The sequence below is a fragment of the Panthera tigris genome, chromosome B3 (assembly GCF_018350195.1).
Source record: "Panthera tigris isolate Pti1 chromosome B3, P.tigris_Pti1_mat1.1, whole genome shotgun sequence".
NCBI lineage: Eukaryota > Metazoa > Chordata > Mammalia > Carnivora > Felidae > Panthera > Panthera tigris.
Genome location: NC_056665.1, coordinates 68,871,430 through 68,897,659, shown reverse-complemented (window position 1 = coordinate 68,897,659; position 26,230 = coordinate 68,871,430). Strand labels below are relative to the sequence as shown.

The window sequence follows — 26,230 nt, the reverse complement described above, 5'->3', positions numbered from 1 at the left end:
CAATTAGGATTAAGGGGTTGAGCAAGCCCTGGGACACCTGCTGGGTGTGTTGGGCCAGGTTCATACTGCAGAGTGATGCAGGGCAGAGTAGGAAAGAAGTGTGTACATGCCACTTGCCATTCCTGTGACCTGGGCTCCTAGCCTGGAAAAGCCACTGGCGGGGAAGTAGAGTGGAAGAGTGAGAAGTAACCTGTTCTGTAGCTGCTGACCCAAGTCTGCTACTGTACATAGTAGGTGTTATACATTAAATGACTACACAAAAGTCCTACGTCTACAGGATGCACTAAAAATTTTACCTGTGACCTGTGCGTGTACGTGTGTATTAGGGGAGGTGGTCTGGGGTAAGAAAAACAGTAGACTTTTACCTTTATATACTCAGTACCGTTCGATTTTTTTTAACAAGTATGTCTTACTTTCACAATATAAGAAAGTAAATAACAGTCATTCGTAGTGATGGCATCACAACTCTAGGATTTTAAATGTTCAATTCCTCAGCTGCTCTGCTAACTGAGAGGAAGGGGGTCCACTTTCATCTAGGGTCTTCCTCTAGAAATGGCTTCTACTAACATGGAGTATAAAAGTCCGGCACCGATATTCACAATGCTGGAGCCAGCAGATATGCAGTAAGACTGTAACAGATCAAGTATAAAACATCATGAAAAGCAGCCTTTTTCTGGCCTGACATTTCAGAGTTGACTTTTTGCAAGAGAATAATGCATAAGCTTTTCAAAAAGGTGTACCAAGAAACATGAATGCAGACAGATGTATGTATGCACACACATATCATTGGAGAGAGTAAGACAAAGTATTGAGAAAATATTTACAAATCCTCAACACAAGAAATTAAGGATACCTTCCTTAAGGTGAAATTCAGCATTAAGTGTATTTTTTTATTCTCTTGTTAATGAGATATAAAATACAGTTAAAACTTTTGTCTTCCCAGGTCTTATTCCTAACTAACAAAACTATGCATGTCTTCTCTAAATCCATAAGGAAAGCTACGTAACTGGGGATGAAAATCATAATGAAAATAAGTGGTTGTTAGTTCTTCAATTAATTTCTTGAACTCTGGACTCTATTTGAAAGCTGTGATTCTTAGGGCACCTGGGTGGCTCGGTCGGTTGAGCGTCCAAATACAGCTCAGGTCATGATCTCACAGTTTGTGGGTTTAAGCCCCACGTTGGGCTCTGTGCTGAAACCTCGGAGCCTGCTTCGGATTCTGTGTCTTCCTCTCTCTCTCTCTCTCTCTCTCTCTCTCTCTCTGCTCCACCCCCCACTCATGCTCTGTCTCTCAAGAATGAATAAACATTAAAAAAAAATTAAAAAAAAAAAAGAAAGCTGTGATTATGAAGATAGACATTTCTTCAACATTTTTTTTTTTTGTCACTAGTGCATGATGTGACAGAGCATGTTTGAAAGGAAAAAAGTCTTCTAAGGATAAGACTAAGTCGAGAATTTGGTTAATACTGTGTTGATGCTTCTAATCTCCGTGGATTGAAGCGGAACAACACAACACGGAGCATTTAATGCTAAAAACCAGGGGGTCACCAAAGGCCTCCACTGCTCTGGGCATATTTGGGCAAGCAAAGCTGGAACCCCAGCCTCTCTGCAGATAAGCTTGTTCAAGATTTCTGAATAGCATTTCTGCTACCAAAATGTGCCCTTGTTTAAAAGTATAGCTAATCTGGCAGCCATGAACAGTAAAGGTCCACGGTTGTATCACAGAGAAACTCATTCAACACGAAAGTAACAGCCTCCTGTCCCTTGAGCTTTTCTGCAAGCTTTAACCACAGGAACTCTGGAAGCTATTTGGAAGCTGTGAGTATGAAGAAAGAGACATTTCTTCAATGTTTTTTGGTCACTAGCACATGATTTAGCTTGGCTATACACTATTGCGTCTCCAGTCACATACACTGACTAGCTATCTGTTACAAAAAAAAAAAAAAAAAACCCAAAACCAAAAACAAACAGAATTCAACTGAGTAAATCTGAAGATCTCCTTGGCTTAAGTGAATCATCCTAGCTAGCAACATCCTAGCTAGCAAGTGCTGGGGGGTGCTTGGAGGAGATGGTACAAAATGGAGAGTTTTTATAGGAAGGAAGAAGGATGGGACAACAAAGTTAGAAGCAAAAAAAAAAAAAAAAAAGACTGTTCCAGGCTAGAAACTTTCCCTTAAGGGGAAGAGAAGGGGTCTTACCACACAGTTTACCTCATCTTCCTTTAGGGTATGGAGAGGGCCCCTGTGACTGATTACCTCATTGGCACCTATCAGAAATTCCTGACTTACAAAAGGGTGGCAAGAGAGGTTTAAACCCCTCTCTTGGTACACCCTGGAATGCTGAGCTGCCTAAGAAAACTGTACGCAGGGGTGAAGACAGTAAAGGCATAAACAATGCACGCTACTGATGAACTGTGGCAGAGTATTTCAGAGTCAGAGGACTGAAAACAGCATATGCGTCTCGAACTCGGGTGGATAACCCTAACTACCAAAGTAGAACAAATTGAGGCTTGTCAGTCATAACAAATTGCCAAGAGGCTGTGGACACATACCTTACCTCCTGGCCTCCATAGTAGAGGGCGGACCCTACCTGACCATAGGCGGTCTAAGGACACTCCATGTATTCTGTTATTTAAAAGCAAAACTGTAAGGATCTTTCTCATTTATAGATGAATAAACTGAATAATCAAAAATGAAAAAAAAAAAAGAAAAAAAGAAACTCCTGACTTACAAGTTAAGATATATATTTCTGTGGGACGTTGAAATTGCAATTAGGTTAGGCAGTAAGCCCTTTTTGGTGCTTTGGCTTGGCCCAATTAATACCAATTTTGGCCTGTGGTTCTCTTTTTTAACAAATCTTCACAGAGGTCATAAATCTCAAAAGCCTTCCCATGTTTCTTAATATAGCCATAAACACTGAATGGCCTGGGCTCAAAATCTCCATCCTGTTTCAGTGAGCATTTTGACTTTGCCGTATTAAAAAGATGCTATTAAGGGTTTCAAGCCCGTAAGTAACATTTTTATAAGCCCTGAAATGTGTCAGCCTCTTCTGTTCACTAATTACCTTTCAACATAGATGTTCTTTCCGGTCCCAAGGGAGTAGAGGCTGCAGAGTATGTGGTAGCATGAAATCTGCACATCACCTACTGAAAAGAACAAGCACGAGCAGTCACTCCTAGGCTTCAGTCCCAGCTCTTCACCTCCAGCACATGGAAAGGGTCCACCGACAGAAAGAATGTGCTGGCATCACCCAAGAGCTAAAGCACATGCACGTGTGCCCCCCACCCCCGGCCCTCGCCCCCCCCAACACATGATAGAGCCCTTTCTACCAAATGGTAGCTACTGAACAGAGAGAGAACCCACTGACAGGGAGAACACCCTCCAATGAGCCATCCCACTTCCTTTGGGGACTTTTGATATGAATCACACTGCTTCCAGGGAAAGAAATCATTTGACCAAGGAGATCCACAAGGGTTTTTTTTTTCCCCAAAAGAGGGAGACACTATGGTTAAATTTTACACATAACAATATTTCCTTTCTTGGAAAGGAAGAATGCAAGAAGTCTGAAGTTTGAATGAGCCTTTTGTCAATTTCCTAGGAAGGTAGGCAGAACATCCTGACCTCTTTAGAGACAGAGCAATGTTTCTCATGTCCACCTGCGTAAGTTCTCTGATGGACATTTTTCACAAAACGGTTCAATCACATCACGATTTCGCCAGGTTTCCTGAGGGAAGGGTATGTTCCACTTAGGAATCCACAGAATTTAATCTATAGGCTACATGCTCCTTTAACGCCTGGAACTCATAATAAGGCAGGGATTAAATGAACACAATGAGAACTAATTTAATTTAAAATTTTCAACAAGTAAATGCATTGTTTCCATGATGTGAAATAATGAGTTTGGATGTTCCCCTATTCCTTTGCCTTCCTCCATGGAAATAACTGATTTTTAGTTGTTCAGGGATATAGAAGTCATAGCCTTGGCTATGGACAACTGTTTAAATTGAATTAAATCATGCGCCAACATTTAAAGTGTGAAACTGAAGCTCGGTGGCAGAGTATTTGCACTAAGGGGCTATATGTGGTACTAAATGCAAACTGAAATAAAACCAACCGACTATGGTCTCTTCTGAAGGCTCAGATAATTAAATGTTAGCAGCTTTCCTTTGCTCCTGGTATCCAATGAATAAATTAGGGCTTCTTAACAGGAAATTTGGTATCTGAAAAACCCTGGGAGCAAACCTATATCCCCTACTGGATTACTCAGATAACCTTTTCAAATTAAGTGGGAACACAATGGCTGACAGCTAAGCTAGTGGGTGGAAAATTCTGGTCCTCAATAACAGTGGGAAAAGATGAAATATTATATACTCAAATTGGGGGATTTCTGCCCCTGTAAGTACCTATTACTCCATTTTTAAACCTAAGAAGGAGAAAGTATGGAATAATTATCTCTATTCCACTTTCTTTCTTTCTTTTTTTTTTTTTTTGAAGATTATTTATTTTGAGAGATACAGAAAGAGAGCGAACGAGCATGTGCGCAAGTGGGGAGAGGCAGAGAGAGGAGAGACACCCAAGCAGAGCAGAGTCCAATGCAGGGCTCAAACCCACAAACTGTGAGATCATGACATGCACTGAAATCAAGAGCTGAACGCTTAACCGACCGAGCCATCCTGGTGCCCCTCGATTCCGCTTTTAAGGTTAATTCAAGCAAATGAGTCACACACCCTTTTTATCTGGAGCCATGTGCATATAAATCCACAATAGATGGCAATCTGACTTACAGAGTAAATCCACCCCGAACTGATGCTGAGCAACATGCTCAAAGATGGACGTCAGGATGGGGAGCAGAGCCACCGTGGTATAGTTAATATTCTGAGACACGCCTTTAATCTGTGTTCTGGAATGCGTAAACTTCCCGAGCTTCAGATTTTCCGAAGTCTTCTCTAAGTCTTCCGCCGCATTTTCAAAGAAAGCTCGTAACCCAGCCTTCACCAGCTCTGAGCCTGACTTCATGACAGTCCTGTAAGCAAACGATGTTCAAAACCAAAAGCACAATCCTAACCTCTGGCCGACCCCCTTCTTGAAACGGGTGACTTGTAGTTTAACCTGGGCAGACATTTGACACCCTAGTCACCTGACTGACATGGAGTCAGGGGAAGAGGAGAGAGCAGTTAGCATCCAGGAAGCAAGCTGGGTCACACAATCCCAAAGGGGGCTAGCAACTGGACAGTGTTGTCTGTTAGAGGGAGTTGGCACTCGACTCTTCAGGAAGATGTGGAGGAGAGTTTAGAAAGAAACTGATTTTGGTCACTTGCTATTAATAGAATGTCCCAGCAGGCTATATTCCTCTGTAAATTTCTAATTGTAAGGAAGGAGAGGTGAGTTTTTCTTACAGTTCACTATGGGATGAGTAACTTCTTTAAGGAAAGAAATATTGGCTCTCCCATGATGCAGGACCTCTCAGAACAAAGAAATAACTCAGCTTAAGCTTACGTTTCTATTAGCTAGCAGGGATGTCCTAGCTTGGAGAAGGACATTTTTTGTTTCCCACACAACAAAAGTTTATTGAAAAATAAAGTTCCCCCTAGTTTTCTCTACAACTGTGGAAAACAAAGCAGTGTTCTCTATGCTGGTACAGTGCACTTGGACAGCAACACCTTATTTGTAGAATCCTGCACTACGTCACCCCAGAAGCGAACAGGAGAAAATGGTTGTACCAGGAGCTGTTTGGGGACACAGACGCAAATGGCCATTAGCTTAAGGACGTCAAGGTTATGACAGCAACTACAGTAGAAAGGGTGTCACCATCTCCTTTGGCATCGATTATCCTGCTCCTGTCCTGTTAATACTTGGGCATGACAGTAAGCAAAATGCTTCCCAATTTTTCAGAGGGAGAGAGACAGAGCATGAGTGGGGGACAGGCAGAGAGAGAGAGAGAGAGGGAGACACAGAATCTGAAGCAAGCTCCAGGCTCTGAGCTGTCAGCACAGAGTCCGACATGGGACCTGAACCTACAACTGTGAGATCATAACCTGAGCTGAAGTTGGATGCTTAAGCGACTGAGCCACCCAGGTGCCCCTCCGTATTTCAGCATCTTATTCACAAGATTATGACAGGCTTGCTTCAAGGACAGATGCTTTTTATCTCCAGAATTTTCAAGATCATCATCTGTCCTAGCCCCCCGCTCCCCCACCGCTAACCAGAAAAAGAAGAAGAAAGAAATGAGGTAAGTGAGGCTTGCTCCTGGACTGTAAGGATTAACGAGCTATCTTTCTAACTTTCTAGTCTTGGGTTTTTGTCAGGAATGATTATCAAACATGCTGACCTGCATTGAGAAAAAGGGGGGGGGGTACTCTCCCAAAGGCAGTCCACATGCTTCTGGAAATTAAGATTCCTCATCTCAGGTGCACAGAATTTGAGTCCCCTGGGGTGCCTTGGTCTGATCTGCAAACTTGCACTGTCCTAATACCTCCATGTTTGTTTCTAGGGTTTAGACCCCTAAAATCTCTTTTAATTATGCTTAACGTTTTTTTTTTTAATTTTTTTAATGTTTTATTTATTTTTGAGACAGAGAGAGACAGAGCATGAATGGGGGAGGGTCAGAGAGAGAGGGAGACACAGAATCTGAAACAGGCTCTAGGCTCTGAGCTGTCAGCCCAGAGCCCGATGCGGGGCTCGAACTCACGGACCGCGAGATCATGACCTGAGCCGAATTCGGACGCCCAACCAACTGAGCTACCCAGGCGCCCCAGCTTAACGTTTTTTTGATAACCAGTCTTAGTTTGTAGTAGATTTTCATCTTGTGGCCACTCTTTTAGTTGGTTTCTCTCTTCCTCATATCGTTTTGGGAAGTGCGTCATCCTCCCGACTTTGACAAGGGCTCTACTCAAAGAGTGTGTTCAAGAAAGTTCCCTGTCTTTCCCACTACCTCATCAGATCATTTATGTTTAAAAAATTTTTTTAATGTTTTACTTTTGAGAGAGAGACAGAGCATGAGCGGGGGAGGGGCAGAGAGAGGGAGACACAGAATCGGAAGCAGGCTCCAGCCTCCATGCTGTCAGTACAGAGCCCGACATGGGGCTCAAACTCACAGACTGAGATCATGACCTGAGCCCAAGTCAGATGCTTAACCGACTGAGCCACCCAGATGCCGCTAGATCATTTATGTTTATATTACCAGAACTTAACATGTACGTTTGTTAAAATTTCCTTTCCCTTTCAGCCATCTTTCCTGCAAGACCCTCAGGTCATGGGTTTAAACCTGTCTTTGCCTCTGATCTTTTTATCACACATCCCCTGCATTCCCCTGCTTGGCTGCTTTGGATTCAGAGTGTTATGGTTCCCTTCTCCCATGATGCTTGTGGCCTCACCACCTATCAGGCAGCTCTTCCCTTTTTGTGGATAATGAGGTATAAAGCGGCACTTTGCTATATTATATACTTTATCTTCTGAAAGATCAACTTCTCAGGAAGAGAAGACAAGAATTGATCAAATGCTCAGCTTTTAGCGTGCGGTACACACCCTGACAGTGGCCCTCCATCATGTGAACTGAAAGATGGAGAGTGCTAATGTCAGGTGAAGATTCATCTCTTCCCTGTCTCCCCTCCCTCTCCCCAGCTCCTGCAGAGCTGTGGCACATCTCCTCTTCTGTACAATAAGTGAGAAGAGAGGGTCACAGAGGGAGTCTTGAGAAACTACTGGAAAAAACTGGGCAGACTTACCTTGTGTCAAGTGTCTGAGCTAAGATGTGAAGACAATTCACCATTGTAGTAGAATCACTTCCTAGAACAAAAAAATATCACTGGTGACTCCCCAAACCCTTCAGCCTGTCTTTTTTTTAATGTTTATTTATTTTGGGGGAGAGCATAAGCAGGAGAGGGGCAGAGGATCCAAAGCGGGCTCTGTGCTGACAGCAGTGAGCCCGATGCACGGCTCGAACTCACGAACCAAGAGATCATGACCTGAGCCAAAGTCAGACGCTCAACCTACTGAGCTACACAGGTGCCCCCAGCCTATCTTTTAAATGCAATCTTCTCATATGCACAAACCACATCCCGGCATAATTAACCATCAACACTAAGAGTGCCAGACCTATGTGCTGGGACAATGCATTTATCTTCGGCCTGACACATACACTGTTTGATGGATGTTAGAGGCAGAGCTTAAAACATTCATCGGTGTGGAAAATTTGAGCTGTTGTAGGGGTAGAGAGGTCATTTATCATACTTCAGATCAATTTTCTATGGCAAATTTAGGTGACACCTTAGTCCTAAGGCTCAGGTTGTCTGTAGGCACCAGAAATAAAGGCAAAATGCAAGTGAAGGATAATTACAGGGAGGAGTGAGGCTTTGAGAAATACTCCTCTTCACTTACCAAAGAGGGAAATCCTGTGTCGAACAAGAGCAGCGAGTTTGCAGAACAGGCTGAAGCAGAAAAGAAGGCGAGTAGGAAAGGCACAGAAATCCAAGGTCTTACTCGTACCCTCCCTACCCCAGGCCCCCACACTTTAAAACAAAGAGCACAGAATGACCCTTGAGCAAGATGCACTGTGTTCCTCTCAAAGGATCCTCTGGACCACATTAGAAAAACATATACTTTCCAGTTCCATCCATGTTGCTGCAAATGGCCAGATTTCATTCTTTCTCGTTGCCAAATAGTATTCCATTGTACATGTAAACCACATCTTCTTTATCCATTCGTCAGTTGATGGACATTTAGGCTCTTTCCATAATTTGGCTATTGTTGAAAGTGCTGCTATAAACATTGGGGTACAAGTGCCCCTGTGCATCAGCACTCCTGTATCCTTTGGGTAAATTCCTAGCAGTGCTATTGGTGGATCATAGGGTAGAGTGTTATGCTAAGTGAAATAAGTCAGGCAGAAAAAGACAGATACCATATATTTTCACTCATATGTGGGTCCTGAGAAGCTCAACAGAAGACCATGGGGGAGGGGAAGGGGGAAAAAAGTTACAGGGAGGGAAGGAGGCAAACCATAAGAGACTCTAAAATACCGAGAATAAACTGAGGATTGATGGGGGGTGGGGGAGAGGGAAAAGTGGGTGATGGGAATTGAGGAGGGCAGTTGTTGGGATGAGCACTGGGTGTTGTATGGAAACCAATTTGACAATAAATTATATATAAAAAAAAGAAAAATGTATGCTTCCCACTGTCTTGTGGGACAGTCATGAAGGCACCTTGGAGGCAGCCCCCACCCCAAAGAAAATAATCTGCAACAACTAGAGTATTTTGCAGTAACAAGGTTACTGCCAACAACCTCTTGCTATACAGTCCCATGTGCTGAAACATCCATTTGTAGAACATCCAGGAGTAAATGAGGGTTCTGAAAGGGATCATGCTTTTCCCACTGTTGCAATGGATTGCAAACCATTTTGCAGCCTTCTCTGGGGGTGTGAGGCTTTAGTTGGGAGGTGGGGAAGAAGGTGGGAACAAAAGAAAATTAATGGTTCAGGCACAGGGGGATATGATGTTGAATAAAAACATTTTAGGATATTGCTTTCCTGTGTCATTTCCTATCAGTCTGTGGGCCTGACCGAGTAGCTGTCCTCACTGTGCCCCGGGAAGTTAGGAAAGCCCATCTGCTATGCTTTTGTGCTTTCTGACCCTACTCCACCCTTTCACCCATCTTTTCTACCCCAGAACCCCTTGGAGGTCCAGCTGTATCTTATCATTTTACTTTCCATGGTATCTAGCAGAGAGCCCTGTGCAGTTAGAAAAGAGCTCCACAAACGTATGTGAATATGCCATGGATGGACCCTTGCCCACTACAGCCGTAATTTGGCCTGAACTGCCAGTAGTTCTTGGGGAGAGAATGCTCAGAACTCTGACATTATGTGACAGTGGCACAGCTAAACAAGAACTTTGTAGTCCCTTGAGAAAGCAGTCCTTGCTGGTGGAACAGAAAAGGGAAGTTAGAATAAAAACACCTGATACAGGCCAAGGGCTTCCAAGGCGAGATTGAGCTGAAGTCCTTCCCAACCTCTCACTCACAGCTTGTCACGGGCTCTCTGACCCACAGCAGGAGCAGAAGTCTTTTCGGGGACAGCTCAAACTGAGAAGAAACACATCCTGAGTGTTGGTGGAGATCAAAACTTGTTCGCCTTTATGTACTAAAGTGCTGAATCACGTATGTTCACTAACCGGAATTTAAATAAAAACTTAAAAAAAAAAATAACACAGACTTGCTCACTTTTAAGTGGCTTTCAATTAATGCCCTGAGTCTACTGGGCTGTTGACTAGAAAATCGCAGCCAAAGTTGCCCTGTGGTTAGTCATCTGTTTTTGCAGTGGGAATAATTTGGAAACCCTGGCCTAGTGCTTCAGAGAACTCAGAGTAAGTTAATAGAAATCTGACAGACTGCTAATATGAAATTAAATAACGGACTGCTTTTTTGTGTTTCTCATCGTGTGTACTTTTTTTTAAAAAAAGTTTATTTTTGAGAGAGAGAGAGAGAGAAGAGAGAGAGGGAGAGCCAGAGATTCTGAAGCAGGCTCCATGCTGTCAGTACAGATGTGGGGCTTGATCTCACCAACCATGAGATAATGACTTGAGCTGAAATCAAGAGCCTGATGCTTAATAGACAGAGACACCCAAGTGCCCCTCACTGTGTCCACTTAAAAATAAATTTAATGTTTATTTTTGAGAGAGAGAGAGAGAGGGCACACGTGTGCAAGAGAGGGAGAGGCAGAGAGAGAGAGGGAGACAGAGAATCCCAAGCAGACTCTGTGTGGACAGCAGAAAGCCTGACCCGAGGTTCAAACTCAGGAACCATCAGATCATGATCTGAGCTGAAACTAAGTGCCGGGCACTCAACTGACTGAGCCACTCAGGCACCCCTCATTGTGCCCATTTAAAAAAAATTTTAATGTTTATTTATTTTTGAGGGGGGGGGGCAGGCAGACACAGAATCTGAAGGAGGCTCCAGGCTCTGAGCTGGCAGCATAGAGCCCAGCATGGGGCTCACACACACAAACTGTGAGATCGTGACCTGAGCCGAAGGCTGATGCTTAAGCACCTGAGCCACCCAGGCTCCCCTCATCGTGTCCATTTTTAAAAGACATATGTATTTGATAAAAAAAAAAAAATCATGGAGTTGGGGGAGGGGGATAGCCTGGAGGAACATGAGTGCCGTGGCTCTACTCTGACTAGCTGGGCTGTCCTGGTGAAGCCACTTAGCTGCTCTGGGCATCACTTTTCTCACCTGTAAGTAGACAGTTATCACAAGATCCTCTTACTTTTTAGAATTAGAATTAGGGGCTGATAAACTCAGATATTTCTGGTGAAATGCTTCAAAGTGGACGCATGCTCAGTACGAAGTAACATTATTTTTAAAAAGTGCATTTTTAGAGAGACAGAGCAAGCTCGCACGCACGTGTGCACCTATGTGCACGAGCTGGGGAGGGGCAGAGACCCAGAATTCCAAGCAGGCTGTCAGCACAGGGTTTGAACTCACGAACCTGTGAGATCATGACCTGAGCTGAAATCAAGAGTTGGCCGCTTAATTGACTGAGCCACCCAGGTGCCCCAAAACAACATTTTTCAAACTAAACCAGACGGTTAGGTCGTTTGATCCTAATACTAACCTGGCTCCCCTGGCTGTCAGAAGCACTTGCCCAGGCATACCAAGGCCAGTTAAGTTTTCAAAGGCCCCCTCTTGTCCCCTAGGGGGCCCATAATTTAAGCAGAAGTCCTTAGGCCAGTGTTATGAGGGGCCAGAGTCCCCAGGTGCTTGCCCATCTCAGAATTTGCAAGTGATAAATTAGAGGGACCACAGGGAGAGAGTGTGGTAGCACTGGCGAAGGGCACCAGATGCAGAAGAGGTGAGGCAGAGGTGAAGGATGCGGACACGAGGGGTCTGGAGGTGGAAAGCATTTGGTGCAGACACAAGCGCTTCTGTGGGAGGGGAGCGAGCACACGATGGATTTGGAAGCTATTTGCGAGGCTGATCAGATCCAGGTTGCATTCCAGCCATGACAAATGGTGCCTGGCTGAACAAATGTTACATTTCCATGAATTAATAATCTAACAAAAATAGATGAAGAAGACAGACACACCTGCCCTCTGTTGGATTATCAGAGTATCTCACTCTGCCTCTCATTTCTCTACCTTCTTACAAAATACACCAGCTAATCCTGAAACTATTTAGGAAGTCTTTGGTCGGTAACTGACGCTACGGGTATCTCATTTTGAAAGCGTGGGCTCCTCCTCTCTTACTAAGTGAAATTAAGTAATGACTGTGCAGAAAAAATGGCACTCAACGTGGATAGAGACGACTCTCATTCTTGCCCTCACTTACTCCCTGGGTCACTTCAGGCACCAGCGTGAACCTGACCAAACCTCAGAGTCCCTATCTGCAAATTGGAGAGCATATACAGGCAGTTCTTAGAACACTGTGAGGTTTCACAATGATATTTGCAAGAGTTATAGCCCATTTGTGTAAGTATGAAAAATGATCTCACTGCTTAGCCTTGTGTTTAATAAATGTTAGCTAAATCCTAAGGTTGAATATCCTCACAAGGATGATGGTATTTAACAGCTGGGCCTTTCTAAAGTATATTGTATGCTGTTCACCATCAACGGCTGCTAGGGAAAGAGTTGACTGCTTCTGTTACAGTTCTTAACTCTGCCGTTTAGAAGTCTAACCCATTCCTTGTCATCCTAAATCACATATGGAGAAAACCGGAGGCACGGTAGAATTCATCTTTTAGCCTGCTCATAAAGCACTCCCTTTGCTCTCCTCTCCCTTGAGGTATCCACACGTTACGCCTAGCGGAATGAGGACGAAGGCTGGTGTTCCAGATGCATTTTTTTTTCCTATTAGGAATTTAAATTGAATTATGTTGCTCTAGATTTCAAATATCAGATCATCCACAATAAGACTTGTAAGATCTGATTCTTTAAAACAAATTTAAACTTAAAAAGCCTGTAAGAATGGGATGGAAGCCAGCATTAATCTTGTTTCTTCTCAACGTTGTGTGTTTGCTTGTCCAAGCTTCAGAATTGACTTTGCCTTTTTCTAAATGTTATTTCAGGATAAAAGTTGATCTGAGTATATAAAATTTTCCCAAGCCCTACTGATACATCCAAACAGTGCATTTCTCTTGGTTGCCAAAATAATACACAGATAAATATGAATATAATTACTTTCAAAACCAGGAGGATAACCAAAACCTCTGTGCTACCAATCATCAGATCACAGTTCATTTCTCCGAAGGATTCGCCATTTAGTCTCCAGGAATCTGGGGTTTTACATAGGTCACGTCAGCACCATGACCTTGTCATTTGTAGACTCACCTGGCCACCATTTCTTTCTCCTTATGGGAGGCATAGCCACTGCTGCTGAGGGGTTTTAGAGGGGATGACAGGAAGTAGAGGCGGTGATTGGTGAAGTACTGGTCAACCAGCGGGAGGAGAACCTGGAAAATCCACCATAAATGAACTTCTAGAAAGTTCATCAAAGCCCCTCCTTCAGTTCCTTTGAAAAAGTTCATTTTCAGGGAGCAAAAAGCCTCTGAACACAGGTCCTGGAATTTCCAGGAATCTCTACCCAGTGAATTGCAGTTTCCACCCCATTTTCCTCTTGTACACCTCAAACCAGAGGCCTTGGGGATATGGGAATGGAGAAGGTCACTGACTGACTGAGGGTCCAGAGAAATATGCATATGGCCCTGAGCCAGTATTTTCAGGATAGTCTGGTGGGTCATGGTACTTCTTGGGCACGGCATCCAACAGGGACACTTGGGGAAGGGCCTACCACTTTCAGCCTTGAGCCTTTATGTCTCTGTTTCTCGGGCACAGTTATCCCAAGGCCTCATGTGCATTCAGCCCTCTGAGTAGGGTTGTTTGGAAGAGACTGCTCATCACTGGTACCCAAATTCATCCTTCTCTTCTTTTAGCAATAGAAACCCCCATGTTTTAGGTGGGCATGGGGTCGCCCAGCTACAGAATGCATCACCCAGATTCCATGGTGGCTGGGTGAAGCTAGAACAGCTGAGTTCTAGTCAATGGGACAGATCTTTAAGAGAGAAGGGGCCTGTCCTCCCCTTTCCCACTGATGTGACATAGGTGAGCCCATCTGGACCCCATTGACGTACATCACACTTGAGGTGATGGTGGGGCACCAGGAGAGGACAGTACCAGAGTCCCTGGATGATGGCATGGAGAAGACCAGGCTTCCTACCACCTCAGTCGACCTACCTGCCCCCGGACTGTTCCACAACAGAGAAACACATGTCCAGCTCATCAAAGCCAATGGAGTTTTGCCTATCTTTGTTAGATTAGCTTAGCGGACACCCTACATTGTACAGATTCTAAGAAGACAGTAATTTGGTTAAATGCAGGGAATCACTTACTTTGGCAAAGAATTTGATCTCCTGGTCATGGGGAGACTTTTCAGTTTTCCCACTGCTGACAATGGCTTCTGCAAAGACAAAAGTAACACAAAGTTGGCCATAGTTAAAACAAACACAAAAACAACCACAGCATTTTAGAAACAGAGCAACTTTCCTCAGGGTCATGGAAAGGCCATTTCATTTTTACAAAATATCTCGTATTTTACAAAGTACTTTATAGCTGTGTTGGCTAGGTGTTTCTTCTGTCAGTTCTCTAAGCTGTTTTAGTGCCCTTTCTTCTACTTTGTTGATGAGAAAGCAGCTTCAGAGAGGTTGAGTCATATGCCCACAGTCACAAAGCAAAATAATGGAAAAGTTAAAATAGGATGAATTATATGAAAAAAATGACAAGTGGCTCAAACCCTGAAACCAAGGATGAAACAGATTTTTTTTAAAGAGGGGGACAAAAATCTCAGCCACCGTTTCCCCCCCAAAACCTAGGATGTCTCAATGAATTACGAACAGCTACAGTATGAAAGCATCATCCCTTGATAAAGGAATACCACATTCTTTTTGAGATTATGAAATATTAAGGGAAGCACACATTTGGGGGATATTTCACAATGATACTTACCCAAATGGGCAATAAACTCTTGGGCGGAATCAACATATTTCAGGATCTTCTTCAAAAATTTATAGGCAAACCTCTTTTCCATGGAGGAGGCATCCAGCTCCATATCCTTCATACCTCTAGGTTGGAAATGGGTAAATCCCAGGAAGTAACAGAGATGACTATGTGACTTCGGAGCATCAGCAATCCTATCTGTGTTGACTTTACTTTCCAAACGTTAATGGTTATTCTGGCCTAGTGACCTGCTTTGTCATTTGACTGATTCCCCTTGCACTTGGAACCTGAGTTTATGAGCACCCAATACCTGCACTATGCTAACGTCTGAAAAGATTTTTCAAAATATCTTTATCATTCATTCAACAAATATCGAGCTGGGGATAAATCGGAGAAGCAAACAAGATCCCTGCCTCCATGGAACGTACAGACTAGCTGTAAATGGACACAAATAATATATAGCACAAAATATAAATTACGTGGAATGCTAGAAGCTAGTAAGTTTTGTGAAAAAAGAAAGATTAAAGCAGTATGAAAAGGCCCAAGGTGGGGGGGCAAGCAGACTGTAGTGTTACATGGGGCCATCAGTGCTGGCTTCATTGGGAGATGACATTGGGGTAAAGGCTTGAGGGAGGTGAGGAGGTGAGCCATATAGACATCTGGGGAAGGAGTTTTCCAGGCATACGGACTGGTGGTGCAAAGGTCCTGAGGCAGGAACATGCACACCGAGCTGAAGGAATATGGCAGATGCTAGTGTGGATGGAATGGATGTGAGCAGGCAAGCAGAGAAACAGGAGGTGGTTATTAAATCATTAGGGCCCTACGGGCCATCCTTAGAATTTTGCTTTAGCTCTGAGATGGGAAGCTACTGAAAGTTCTGGATAGAGGAATGACTTACATTACAAATTACTTTAATTGCTAGGTTTAAAACTGATGGTGGGGGGCAAGGGTTGAAGCAGGTGCCTGGATAGGAGGCTCTTACAGGAATGATGGTAACAGCATGGAAGGGGTGAGAATGGTCACATTCTGGATATCGTTTAAAGCAGAACTATCAGGATGTCCTGAAGGACTGGATGTGGGTTGGGGGAAAAAGAGGAGTCAAGGCTTTTGGCTTGAGCACCAGGAAGAATGGGCTGCCGTGGCGTGATGGGGAAGCTGAGGATGGAGCATGTCAGAGATACGGATAGCGGGAAACGAGTTCTCCTTACTGACGGGGCTCTGGCTTCCTTGCCTGCACACCCAAGTGCCCTCCGTAGGGGCTGGCGCATGGTAAACAGCTACTAGGCTATGTCTGCTGAGTTCAACCATCTTTTTCCTTTCCCCCCTTATTTCCTTGATTTCCTTTTTAGTTCTGGTAAAGAGGAATTTTTCATTTCTGTAAGCAAGTTATTTATCAGCAAACCACAGCGCACATTCCTCTAGGTGTTAAGAAGAGGATTAAAACGACGAAGGGAGCGTTTCTCAAATGCTTCCCCAGAGGTGGTCTCCTGCTGTCTGACCTTTCCTGCTTCACAATATGGCAAATAAGTTTTGCTATTTTTTCACAGGCGCTACGAGAGAAATATTTGTACGGGTTTTTATTTTTTATTTTATTTATTATTATTCTTTTTTTTGGCCACTCTGTGGCAAAATTCTGTAGGAGACTAAAACAAGAAACAGCAGTTGGCTCAGCAAACGTTTCTTTCAGAAGGAATGGCTATATCAGATAGGAACCCTGGCTTGTTTTGTCTCTCTTCAAGGGACTCAGCGAGCATGACTTAAGGAGCAAAGCCCACCAGTGACATCTGACCAGTGAGGAAACAGTTTCTAGGTTCAAGCAGCAAAGACCCTATTCATATATAATCCTCATCTAGACCATTCTGACAAGCACAAGTTTGCGATAAAAACTCAGGAAATCTTGATGCATTCAGTCTCCTCAGTGGTACTGTGTCTTCAAAGAATCTGTTCTCTGTGTTCAAAGACTGTTTATGTCCATTTTGCTCACTATTGCTCTTATGTAATTTAATCAAATATTGTCTAAAACAAAAACAAAATAGAAATTTGAAGACAATTGCTGATTCTGTGAGAACTAGGCTGCACATTTTGCAAAGACATGAAACCGTGTTTCCAAATACATGTTTCTGAATTAGGTATGAGCGAGATAACTAGCTGTAGAAGACAAGAGAGGAAATTGAAAAAAAAATCTATAAGGGGGCACCTGGGTGGCTCAGTCGGGTAAGCGTCTGACCCTTGATTTTGTCTCAGGTCATGATCTCACGGTTCAGGAGTTCGAACCCTGCGTTGGGCTCTGCGCCGACAGCCTGCTTGGGATTCTTTGTCTCTGTCCCTCTCTCTCTCTCTCTTGCTCTCTCTGCCCCTCTCCAGCTTGTGTGTGCACACGCTCTCTCTCCCCAAAATAGACATTTTTAAAAATCTAGAAGATACTGCACTTCTATGGTTTTGTATATGCCGTAATTCTTGCCGTTCTGCAAAGAAGCCCAAGTCCCAAAGGTCTGACGATGCCCTATGGATATGCTTTAGAAGGCCAATCGATAAAACAATATACAAAGAGAAGCTTCGGGGGCCTATAGCACAAGATTTGTGAATGAATGAATGTTTATATGTTTCAATTTCAAATTAAATGTTTAAGGTGTACATGTATAATTTGTCATGATTCTTTGCTATAACTGAGCTTTAAAAATTGATATTGACTGGTCCTGTTTAGGTCAGAAAAGATGGCTTCATGCTCCCCAATAAAAGTTTTCTCATTTCAGAATACTGACCATTATCCTGTCTCCCGTCTATTTTGCAGACAGGCGATTAAATACCTGGGGAAGGAGAGACCACGTCCACAAGTCCTCCCTGCCCCCCTAACATCACCTGGAAGATGACTTACCTAGAAACCACGATGCCGTTCACCTGGAGGAATTTAAACAGGTCCTGTGCCTTTTCTCGGTCCCTGAACTTCTCCTTGGCTGTCAAGGTGTCATATGGTACCAACAGAGGGTGACTGCCGCCACCTGGGGACAAGAAAGTGAGAGATGACCAACTCTTTGGCCCTTCCTTTGCACTTCCGGGAAAATGTACCTGCCGCACCCCCAGCTCCCCTCCTGCAGGGGGCACCGGGAACCTGGCTCACCTTTGCTCTCCAGCTCCAGCTTCTTCTTCTTGGCCCAGATGTTGTGATAGTTCTCGGCCACGACCTCCACCATTCCCTGTGTCCCACCAAAGAGACAACAGTCAGAGCAAAAGCAAAGAAGAAAAATGGGTCCATATCTGCTGGGCTGTTTCAGGCAGCCTTGGGAACTGAGCACCACCAAATGCTAACAGCACATCGCGAAGTGTCTCCCATCATTAATTAGTCTGTGTTTATGCACCTCATTAGTTTTTATAGCTTCCCCTCCATACAGAAAACAGCTTCTAATTCTGTCCTTCCCTTATAACTTATTATCCTAGCAGTCTGATGCATTTATGAGACACACACATTTCCATCTGAAACTGCATTCTGGCAGGACTTGAACATTTTACTCCTGACCTGAAACAGGGAGATGGCAGTGGGTGTCAGGATCCCCCCAAAACCCTTACCTTAGCAGGCTAAAAATAATCACATCTTAGAGAAATGGCTGCAAATACAATTGTTCAAAGAGAGTTCATCTTTCTAAGGCTCAGAAAATAGTGACCTGGAATCAAGGGTGTACGTTGGAAAGACACTTTCTCTAAGGTCCAAAGGGCTGGTCTGACGGACTGTCTGGGGAGTATCTGCCCTGGGTTGGGGCCAATCCTGGCCACCGATGTATGCGGGAGGGGAGGGATGGGAGGAGGCAGCTTGGGGCTTTTAATTTCATCCTCTTGGTTGTACGCCCCTGAATTCTGCACCAACACGGGGCACTCAAGTGAATCTTCCACAGGACATGAGATATGCAGGTGCCCTTGCAGCTGTCGGCACCTGCTGGGACCAGGAAGTCACCCTCACCCCAGTGGGGGCTGCTCCACGGGCTTTCTCCTGGCTCTTATTAGTTTTGTTCCAAGTTTTTTTTCCTCCTAGCTGTTAGTTCTGTGTGTTGATACAGTAATTTGCAGTTTCTTCCTCCTTTTAGTGAGTCATTACCTGTGATGATGGTCCTGGAAGAAGTACAAAGCCTGGCCTGCTTAGATAACTGGTTTATTCTACCCGAGACTTGCCCTGTGGCCCTTGCCCAGTCTGGTTCTTTTCAATTCTGATATTTCAGTGGTGACATGTTCTAGGCTTTCTCCCCTCTCCTCACTCCTTTTTCATTTATTTTAATTTTTTAAAGAGCCCTTCTCTCCCTAGGGTCATTATTTTTTTTTTAAAGATTCTTTTTAAGTTTATTTATTTATTTTGAGATAGAGAGCACAAGCAAGGGAGAAGCAGAGACAGAAGGAGAGAGAGAATCCAAAGGAGGCTCCATGCCGTCAGCAGAGAGCCTGATGTGGGGCTCGGTCTCACGAACCATGAGATCATGACCTGAGCCGAAATCAAGAGTTGGATGCTCAACCGACTGAGCCACCCAGGTGCCTCCTCACTCCTTTTGAACAAAACTCTTTGGAGGGTAATATGTCCTGCACTTGGGGGCTTTAGAAAGCAAACTGTTCTGGAAGCACCAACACTGACCTGGAGCTCCCTGGAGAGCACAACGTTGGAGAGGTCCAGGGGAGCAGGACTGTAGCTGTTGCCCTGGGAAAGCAAAGGCAGAATCACTGGGTTTGCCATTATTTTCCTTACTCTTATCAGTATCCTGACTTCAGCTACCAAAGATGTATCCCCGAAAGATCCCCAGGTTTCATTGTTGGTAGTCCTCGCCCCTGACACACTAGGGACAGATTTCCCAGATTCTCTGGGGGTTCCTCACTGGCCCAGTGTCGGCCCAGGGCATGCTGTCATACCTGGCTGGCCTGGGACACACTCCGAAGCTTCTCATTTTCCCGCTGTTGCACCAGGGCCTCTCCCTCTTTGGTCCTCTCCACAGACCAGCCCACAGCCAGCATGGTTTTCAGGGACTCTCTAGCAGGCCAGCGGTAAATTTCCTTCTCCTGGAAGAAAATCCAGGCAGAAGAGCTTTGCAGAGCACGCCCCTGCACTATGACAGGCCTGACTCCCTGGAAAGTTGCCCCCACGGTGGACGTGGTTGCAGCTGGCTCCAGCCTCCTCTCTCACTAGGTCCAAACACCCTCTGCGGCATCTCACCTGAAACATGTCATTGTCAGTCTTTCCAACGTTTCCAAGTCCAAGACCCTATAGCCTCCTGCCTCTGGAGGAAACGTACCAGACATGATCCACAGTTTATGGATAAAGAGGAGCAAGAATAGGAGAGTGACTCCTCATGCTCTAGTCACTGTTTCCGTTGGGACATGAGGGAATCCATCTGCACAAAACTCTCCTTTGTGCTTGGGAAGTAGAGTTTCTTAGATTTAGAATTCTCTTGAGCTCTGCACCATTTTACAAATGGCCAGTACACCTACAGAGATACATATGCCATCCTTTATGTGTGACATAAAGCTGAAAGCTTACGAAGAACTCTTATTGATACCAAGATAGGAATTCGGAATTGAGTTGAATCCGATTTAATAATAATGATAATAATAATATCATCTCAAAGACACCTGTCCATACTTCCCTAGGGGTCCTTCTCTCTACTCCCTTCATCTGTCACAACTGGAAGTTATTTCTACCTTAGTTTTCTCCAGCAATTCAATGCTTCCCCAACCCCAAATCCCCAACGTCAACAGTCTGACAAAAGCCCTTCCTAGTCCTGTTGCAAGTGGATTACGAATGCATTTTGGCTCAGCCTCCAAGGGCTAAACAGTGCTTCTCCATCCGGTGGGTGCTCAGGGCCAAAGAACAGAATGTGAGGATGGGCTCCTGGAAATCGGTCCTTGAGGGTCTTGCCCACTGGTGAGTTTCTGAGGAGTTTATGTAAACTTGAGAATGAATGTGCCCTGAATTCCTCTGACCACCTGATAAAATTCTCAAGTAAGGACAATCAGCATGGCCACTCAGTGCTACCAGAGGCGAGTTTCCTACCTTTTCTGTTAATGTCTTGAAAGGCCTTATCAGTGGATGGGTCTTCACATTTTCATCCAGGGAAATTCCATATTTCCATCCATTCTGACTCTGTAGAAATGTTCTCAGTTCAAATATCCTTGGCATCCAAAGAGCCCTCCTATATGACCCAAATCCCAGCTTCTATTTTCACTGAACAAATGGAATAATGGGATGTGACAGAGCTTGAAAATTCCCCTCCAAAATGTCTAATTGATCCTTTAAGGCCATTAAGCTCTCTGCCCCCCTGGATTTTGAACTCTGCCCCCTTTATTTCTTCTTGTTTCAGCAGCTGTCCTCGCTGCTTACTCGCTTGTGTTTCAGATAGAAGGATGTTTCAAAAGACCCGAGAACAACGCTTCTCAGGTCAGTGTGTCATGTTCACAGGCAAGGAAAGAAGTCAAGGCTAAAGGCATCTGAGGACTGGTCCCACTGCCCACTGCTTGGAGGAGGCTGACCTGACTTGCATTGCTTGTCTGCCAACCCTAGGGAACAATTGTAGCAAGGCAGGTCTTCTAGCATCAAAGAAGTTTAAGAATTTCAAAATCCATTCAACAAACATCAGCTGAATGCCTACTACATTAGGTGCCAGACTCTGTCCCTGGCACTGGGGATACAGAGGAAAGTAAGAGCCCCTGAACTGTCGTAACCTCACAGTTCAAAGACTCCTGGATGTTCTTTCTCCGGCTCTGCCTCAGCCCATGCATTAATGTGTATGTTTCTCAAGTTTCTGTCCCTTCTCAAAGGTACACCCTCCCTGGTAGATGTAATCCAGGCCCACGGTCCATAGGTGGCCTAATCTCAAATCAGGATTGCAGCCCAGATCTCTTCCCTAATTTTCAAACATATTTAAGTTCTATTTGGATGTCCACAGGTACCTCCTCACATGCCTGAAACAGAACACAGCATTTTACTCCTCTAGGGGGCCTCTCCTCTTGGGTTCCCTGGATCTCAGTGAATGGCACCAGCTACACTCACTTTCCAAGCCAGAAGTGTGAGCCTCTTCCTCGATGCCCCCTTCTTCTCTGTACCAGCTCATATTATGTTCAACTTCCCAGACATATTCATTTGTCTGCCTCTCCCTAGCTTCCCTGCCAGTATTTTAGTTCAGGCCACCATTGGCTCTCACCTGGAGTATTACAATAGCTTCCATGTGGTCTCCCTGCCTCCAGTCTTGCCACTTCTCTGTGGACTCCATTTTCTACACCACTGTCAGGCAATATTTATAAAATCACCGAGATCAGGGCACTCTACTGCTTTAAGATTTTCTGACCCTGATCTGTCATCATGGTAAAACCCAAACTCTTTGTGGACTCTAAAGCTACGGTGAGATCTTGTTGACCCTTCTAGACTCATGTCTCACCCTTCTTCATCTGCTCTACTCTGTGATCCCACCATATTGAACTATGGTTCCTTAAAGCCACCAGATTCTCTCTTGCTTCTCTGCTCCCATCTGCTGCTCCCATGGACTGCATTGCACTTGTTACCCTGTGCCTGAACAACTACCTGTCCCTTATCATATAGCAGAGATGTCACCAGCTCAAGGAAGCATTCCTGGACCCCCACTGTTGACTTAGGGACTCCCCTTATGGGTTATGTGCTCTAACCCTGTGCTCATTCCCACAACCTGTATAACGGCTGGCCTATTTTCTTTATCCCACAAGAGTGTGAAGTTCTTGAAAGCAGGGGAAAAATGCTCTTTTCTTTGTTAGATGATCAATGCCCACTTGGCAATGGTGAGCAAACATGTTTCCTTATAAACGTGCTTATAGTCCAGTGGGAGACCGAGAGAGAGATTCATCAAATTCCATACCAGTAAACATGTAGTCAATAACTGGTGAAACTGTTTAATTGTTATAAATATAAATATTAATATAAATATATAAGCTGCTATGGAAACCATGAAGGAAAAGAACAAGATGCTAAGAGGGCCTTTATCTGAGAAATCTGGGAAAGAAGTGTCCTAGGAAGAACTCACATGGGGATGGATATTTGAAGGATGAATTGGTAACTGGTGTTTGTTTGTGTGGGTGCAGATGGGGACCTGGCTCAGAATGAAAAGGGTTTCAGGCTTATGTAGAGTGTGCGTGCGTGTGTGTGTGTGTGTGTGTGTGTGTGTGTGTGTGTGAGAGAGAGAGAGAGAGAGAGAGAGAGAGAGAGAGAGACACACGCTAAAAGGAGGGGATGAGGTTGGAGAGCAGAGGGCAAAGGGAGAGAGGAGGCTGGAGATGGCAGCAGAAGCCAGATTAGATAGTGTCCGCTATTGGGCGATGTCTGGGATTTTGGCCTTTGTATTAAAAATGGTTAGGCTATTAAGGGATTTTAACAAGGAGGAGGGCTGGACTGGAAAACAGCGGTAGAATATGACTAAATTTACATACTGAAACTAGCACTTGCCAGCAGCGTAAAGGACAGAGTGGAGAAAATGCACGTGGGCAGACTAGTTAGGATGTTACCACCATCATCTGGGCAAAAGATAACTGTAGCTTGGACTAAAGCCATGGCATAGACAGACATACACAAATTCAAGAGAGACTAAGGAGGTAAAATCCACATGGATTAGTAATGGATTGGATACTACTTTGGATTCATGGAGGTGTCCCTTTCCCCTAATTCATAGGCTGGCCAAATGGGCATACGTGAAGACCTTCTAGAGCAAGGGTCAGCAAACTGGAGCCCTTTAGCCAATCCACCCAACCCCACTTGCTAAATACAGTTTTATCGGAACACACTCTTTCATTTATGTGTTACCTCTGGCTACTTTTGTGTTGCCACAAAAGTGATGAGCAGTTATAACAGAGACTGCTTGGCCCGTAAAACCTAAAATGTTGACTATCTGGCCCTTTATTTTATTATTTAAAAAAGTTTTTTAATGTTTATTTAGTTTTGAGAGAGAGAGAGAGAGAGAGAGAGAGAGAGAGAGAGAGAGAGAGAGAGAGAAGGAGAACGCACAGGTGCAAGCAGGGAAAGGGCAGAGAGAGGGAGACAGGATCCAAAGCAGGCTTCATTCTGACAGCAGAGAGCCTAATGTGAGGCTTGAACTCATAGAACCATGAGATCATGACCTAAGCCAGAGCTGGATGCTTAACTGACTGAGCCACCCAGACGTCCCTCGATCTGGCTCTTTACAGAAAAGGTTTGCCAACCTTTGCTCTAAAATCATGACGTATTAGCCCACTCTATGGTTACGAGGGTTGTTGTTATCACCAGCCCCAAACAGAAACTGATCAAAGGAAAAAAAACTGACCCCAGATCAATGCAGAGGCTGAGAGAGCGGCTAAATGTGCCCCCTCTCTAGGGCACACTGCTTGGAGGTGGTTTTCTGTGGCTCTGCAGGGGAGACGGGTTCACTGCTACATGCTCGAAGCCGCAGCTGAGCAATGGCCCCAGTCCTCAACTGGCGGCCCACAGGAATCCTGGATGTCTTTGGCACATTCCTCCCACTTTGCCTGCCAGCATTAAAGGGCTGACAGAGCAATTAAACTCATTAAGCAGCCTGACCTCATGTGGTGAGGAATTTTAAACACCAGATGGACAGGCTTATTAATAAGGGAGTGTCTGGAAGTTCTACGGCTGCCTACCATAGGAAGATGCGGGTTGCGGGTTCTCCATAGAATGAAATGCAGCTTGCTGACAAAATACAAGGGTAAGGCTTTCAACTGCACTTCCCTTTTTCCAATGCTACATTCAAAGAAAGAATTTCACGAATGCCTCCTGCCCCATACTATGCATTTATGTCAAAATCACATGCTCGGTGCAAACTCCAGAAAATGCAATGTTTAGAAAAGAGTTAACACTCCCAGAATCAATCATTTTCCTGAGAAATACAAAAAGCAGCACCAGCCACTGCTGCTGCCTATTTCTCCGACCTCCACCATCCCTGGGAAATTGCTGCTCAGAAATAATGAATTCTCTTGGCATGGCCAGTCTGTCACTTAGACAAATCAGGCAGATTTCCAGGATTGGACCCTTTAATGTTCTTGGGCTGTTTTTTTTTCCCCCTGACAATTGTCAGTTGGATGATAATCCCTACCTTGTCACAGGCCCATTTATCATGTGAATGCTCCGCGTACTTGGTGACGATGTACTCCCATTTTTCAGGCAAGGAAAAACTGAAATGAGAAAAAAAAAATTACAACCTCCCCAAGCACTTCAGCTGGATGTACTGAAAAGATGGCCAGAACCAACGATCAGCTGGCAGAAGTTGGACGGGAGGGACCAGCTAACCCAAGGCTGAAGCTGGATTCCCAGCTGTGAACTTCATGGCCTGTCCATGCTGGGTCACAGACACACACCAGGTCTTATTGGAGGACATCACTGTAGGAGCCTCTGCTGCACAGGTGACCTCCTTCCAGCTGCTCAAGATTCCATTGGCTCCTGTGCCAGATCTGACCTGGGTTAGACAGTGAAAATCCCCTTATCCAAAGACACTGCCTGTAACCTCACCAACTCCAATCTGGGAATGCCAGAAATGGATAGACAGAGAACCAAATGTTACAAAAGACTGTCTACTTTTTTGGATTCAGAGACTCATGTTTAAATATTACAATTTGGTTAGGAGAGCAGACACTTGTTTCTGTTAGCCTGGCAGCTTCTGTCCCATCTAGTGGTAAAAAACAAAAACAAAAAACAAAACAAAACAAACAAAAAGCACCCCCATTTTCCTTTGAGGAACAAGTCTTGAATTGCATGGAGTCTTATGTGAACAGTCACCAAGAATGGACATCTGAGTAGGCCAATCAGACTCACTCTCCCTGGAATTTGAGTCTTGAGTTGTTTGAGGCCAGGGCAGCAAAGTCTTTGAGCTGATTCATCTAATGGGGATACTACATTGAAGGTTGTTCATGTCATCACCCTGCCTTGGTTCCTGTGCTTCCTGAGGCCTGGTTGGTCAGCTTTGCACTAGGTTTTAATTATAACCCTGTATCCTTGCAATCATGTGCTTTTCTGCTTAACTTCTAGCTCCTGTTACTTATATTTTTTGGAGAACCATACTGATGCCAGAGGTATATGTGAAGAAATCAGAACTCTCAAGATAACATGGAACCCCACTCATCGCTAGCAAACAATTGCTAGTGTATATCTCAGAATGTTTATAAAGGCATCCAAGTGATTACACCATCTGTCATTCCTTCAATATGTTTACGTTTTCACAAGGTAAAGTTCTCTGAAGTCAACACCTGCGTCTCTTGGGCTCTAGCTTGGTACTTTATCA

At 44.5% G+C, this 26,230-nt stretch overlaps 1 protein-coding gene across 1 annotated transcript in view; it reads right to left on the bottom strand.

The window, feature by feature from the left end:
* Positions 1-26,230, bottom strand: part of RYR3 (ryanodine receptor 3) — a 524,192-nt gene that overhangs the window by 81,611 nt on the left and 416,351 nt on the right. Inside the window, exons 53-65 of the mRNA XM_042989263.1 lie at positions 25,049-25,127; positions 20,998-21,087; positions 19,860-20,006; positions 19,588-19,650; positions 18,094-18,169; positions 17,851-17,974; positions 14,985-15,100; positions 14,372-14,439; positions 13,314-13,435; positions 8,376-8,425; positions 7,724-7,784; positions 4,784-5,022; positions 3,064-3,145 (exon numbers count right to left, since the gene is read on the bottom strand). Of these exons, the coding sequence (XP_042845197.1) occupies positions 3,064-3,145; positions 4,784-5,022; positions 7,724-7,784; positions 8,376-8,425; positions 13,314-13,435; positions 14,372-14,439; positions 14,985-15,100; positions 17,851-17,974; positions 18,094-18,169; positions 19,588-19,650; positions 19,860-20,006; positions 20,998-21,087; positions 25,049-25,127 (1,317 nt within the window). The remainder of the gene's footprint in view (positions 1-3,063; positions 3,146-4,783; positions 5,023-7,723; positions 7,785-8,375; positions 8,426-13,313; positions 13,436-14,371; positions 14,440-14,984; positions 15,101-17,850; positions 17,975-18,093; positions 18,170-19,587; positions 19,651-19,859; positions 20,007-20,997; positions 21,088-25,048; positions 25,128-26,230) is intronic.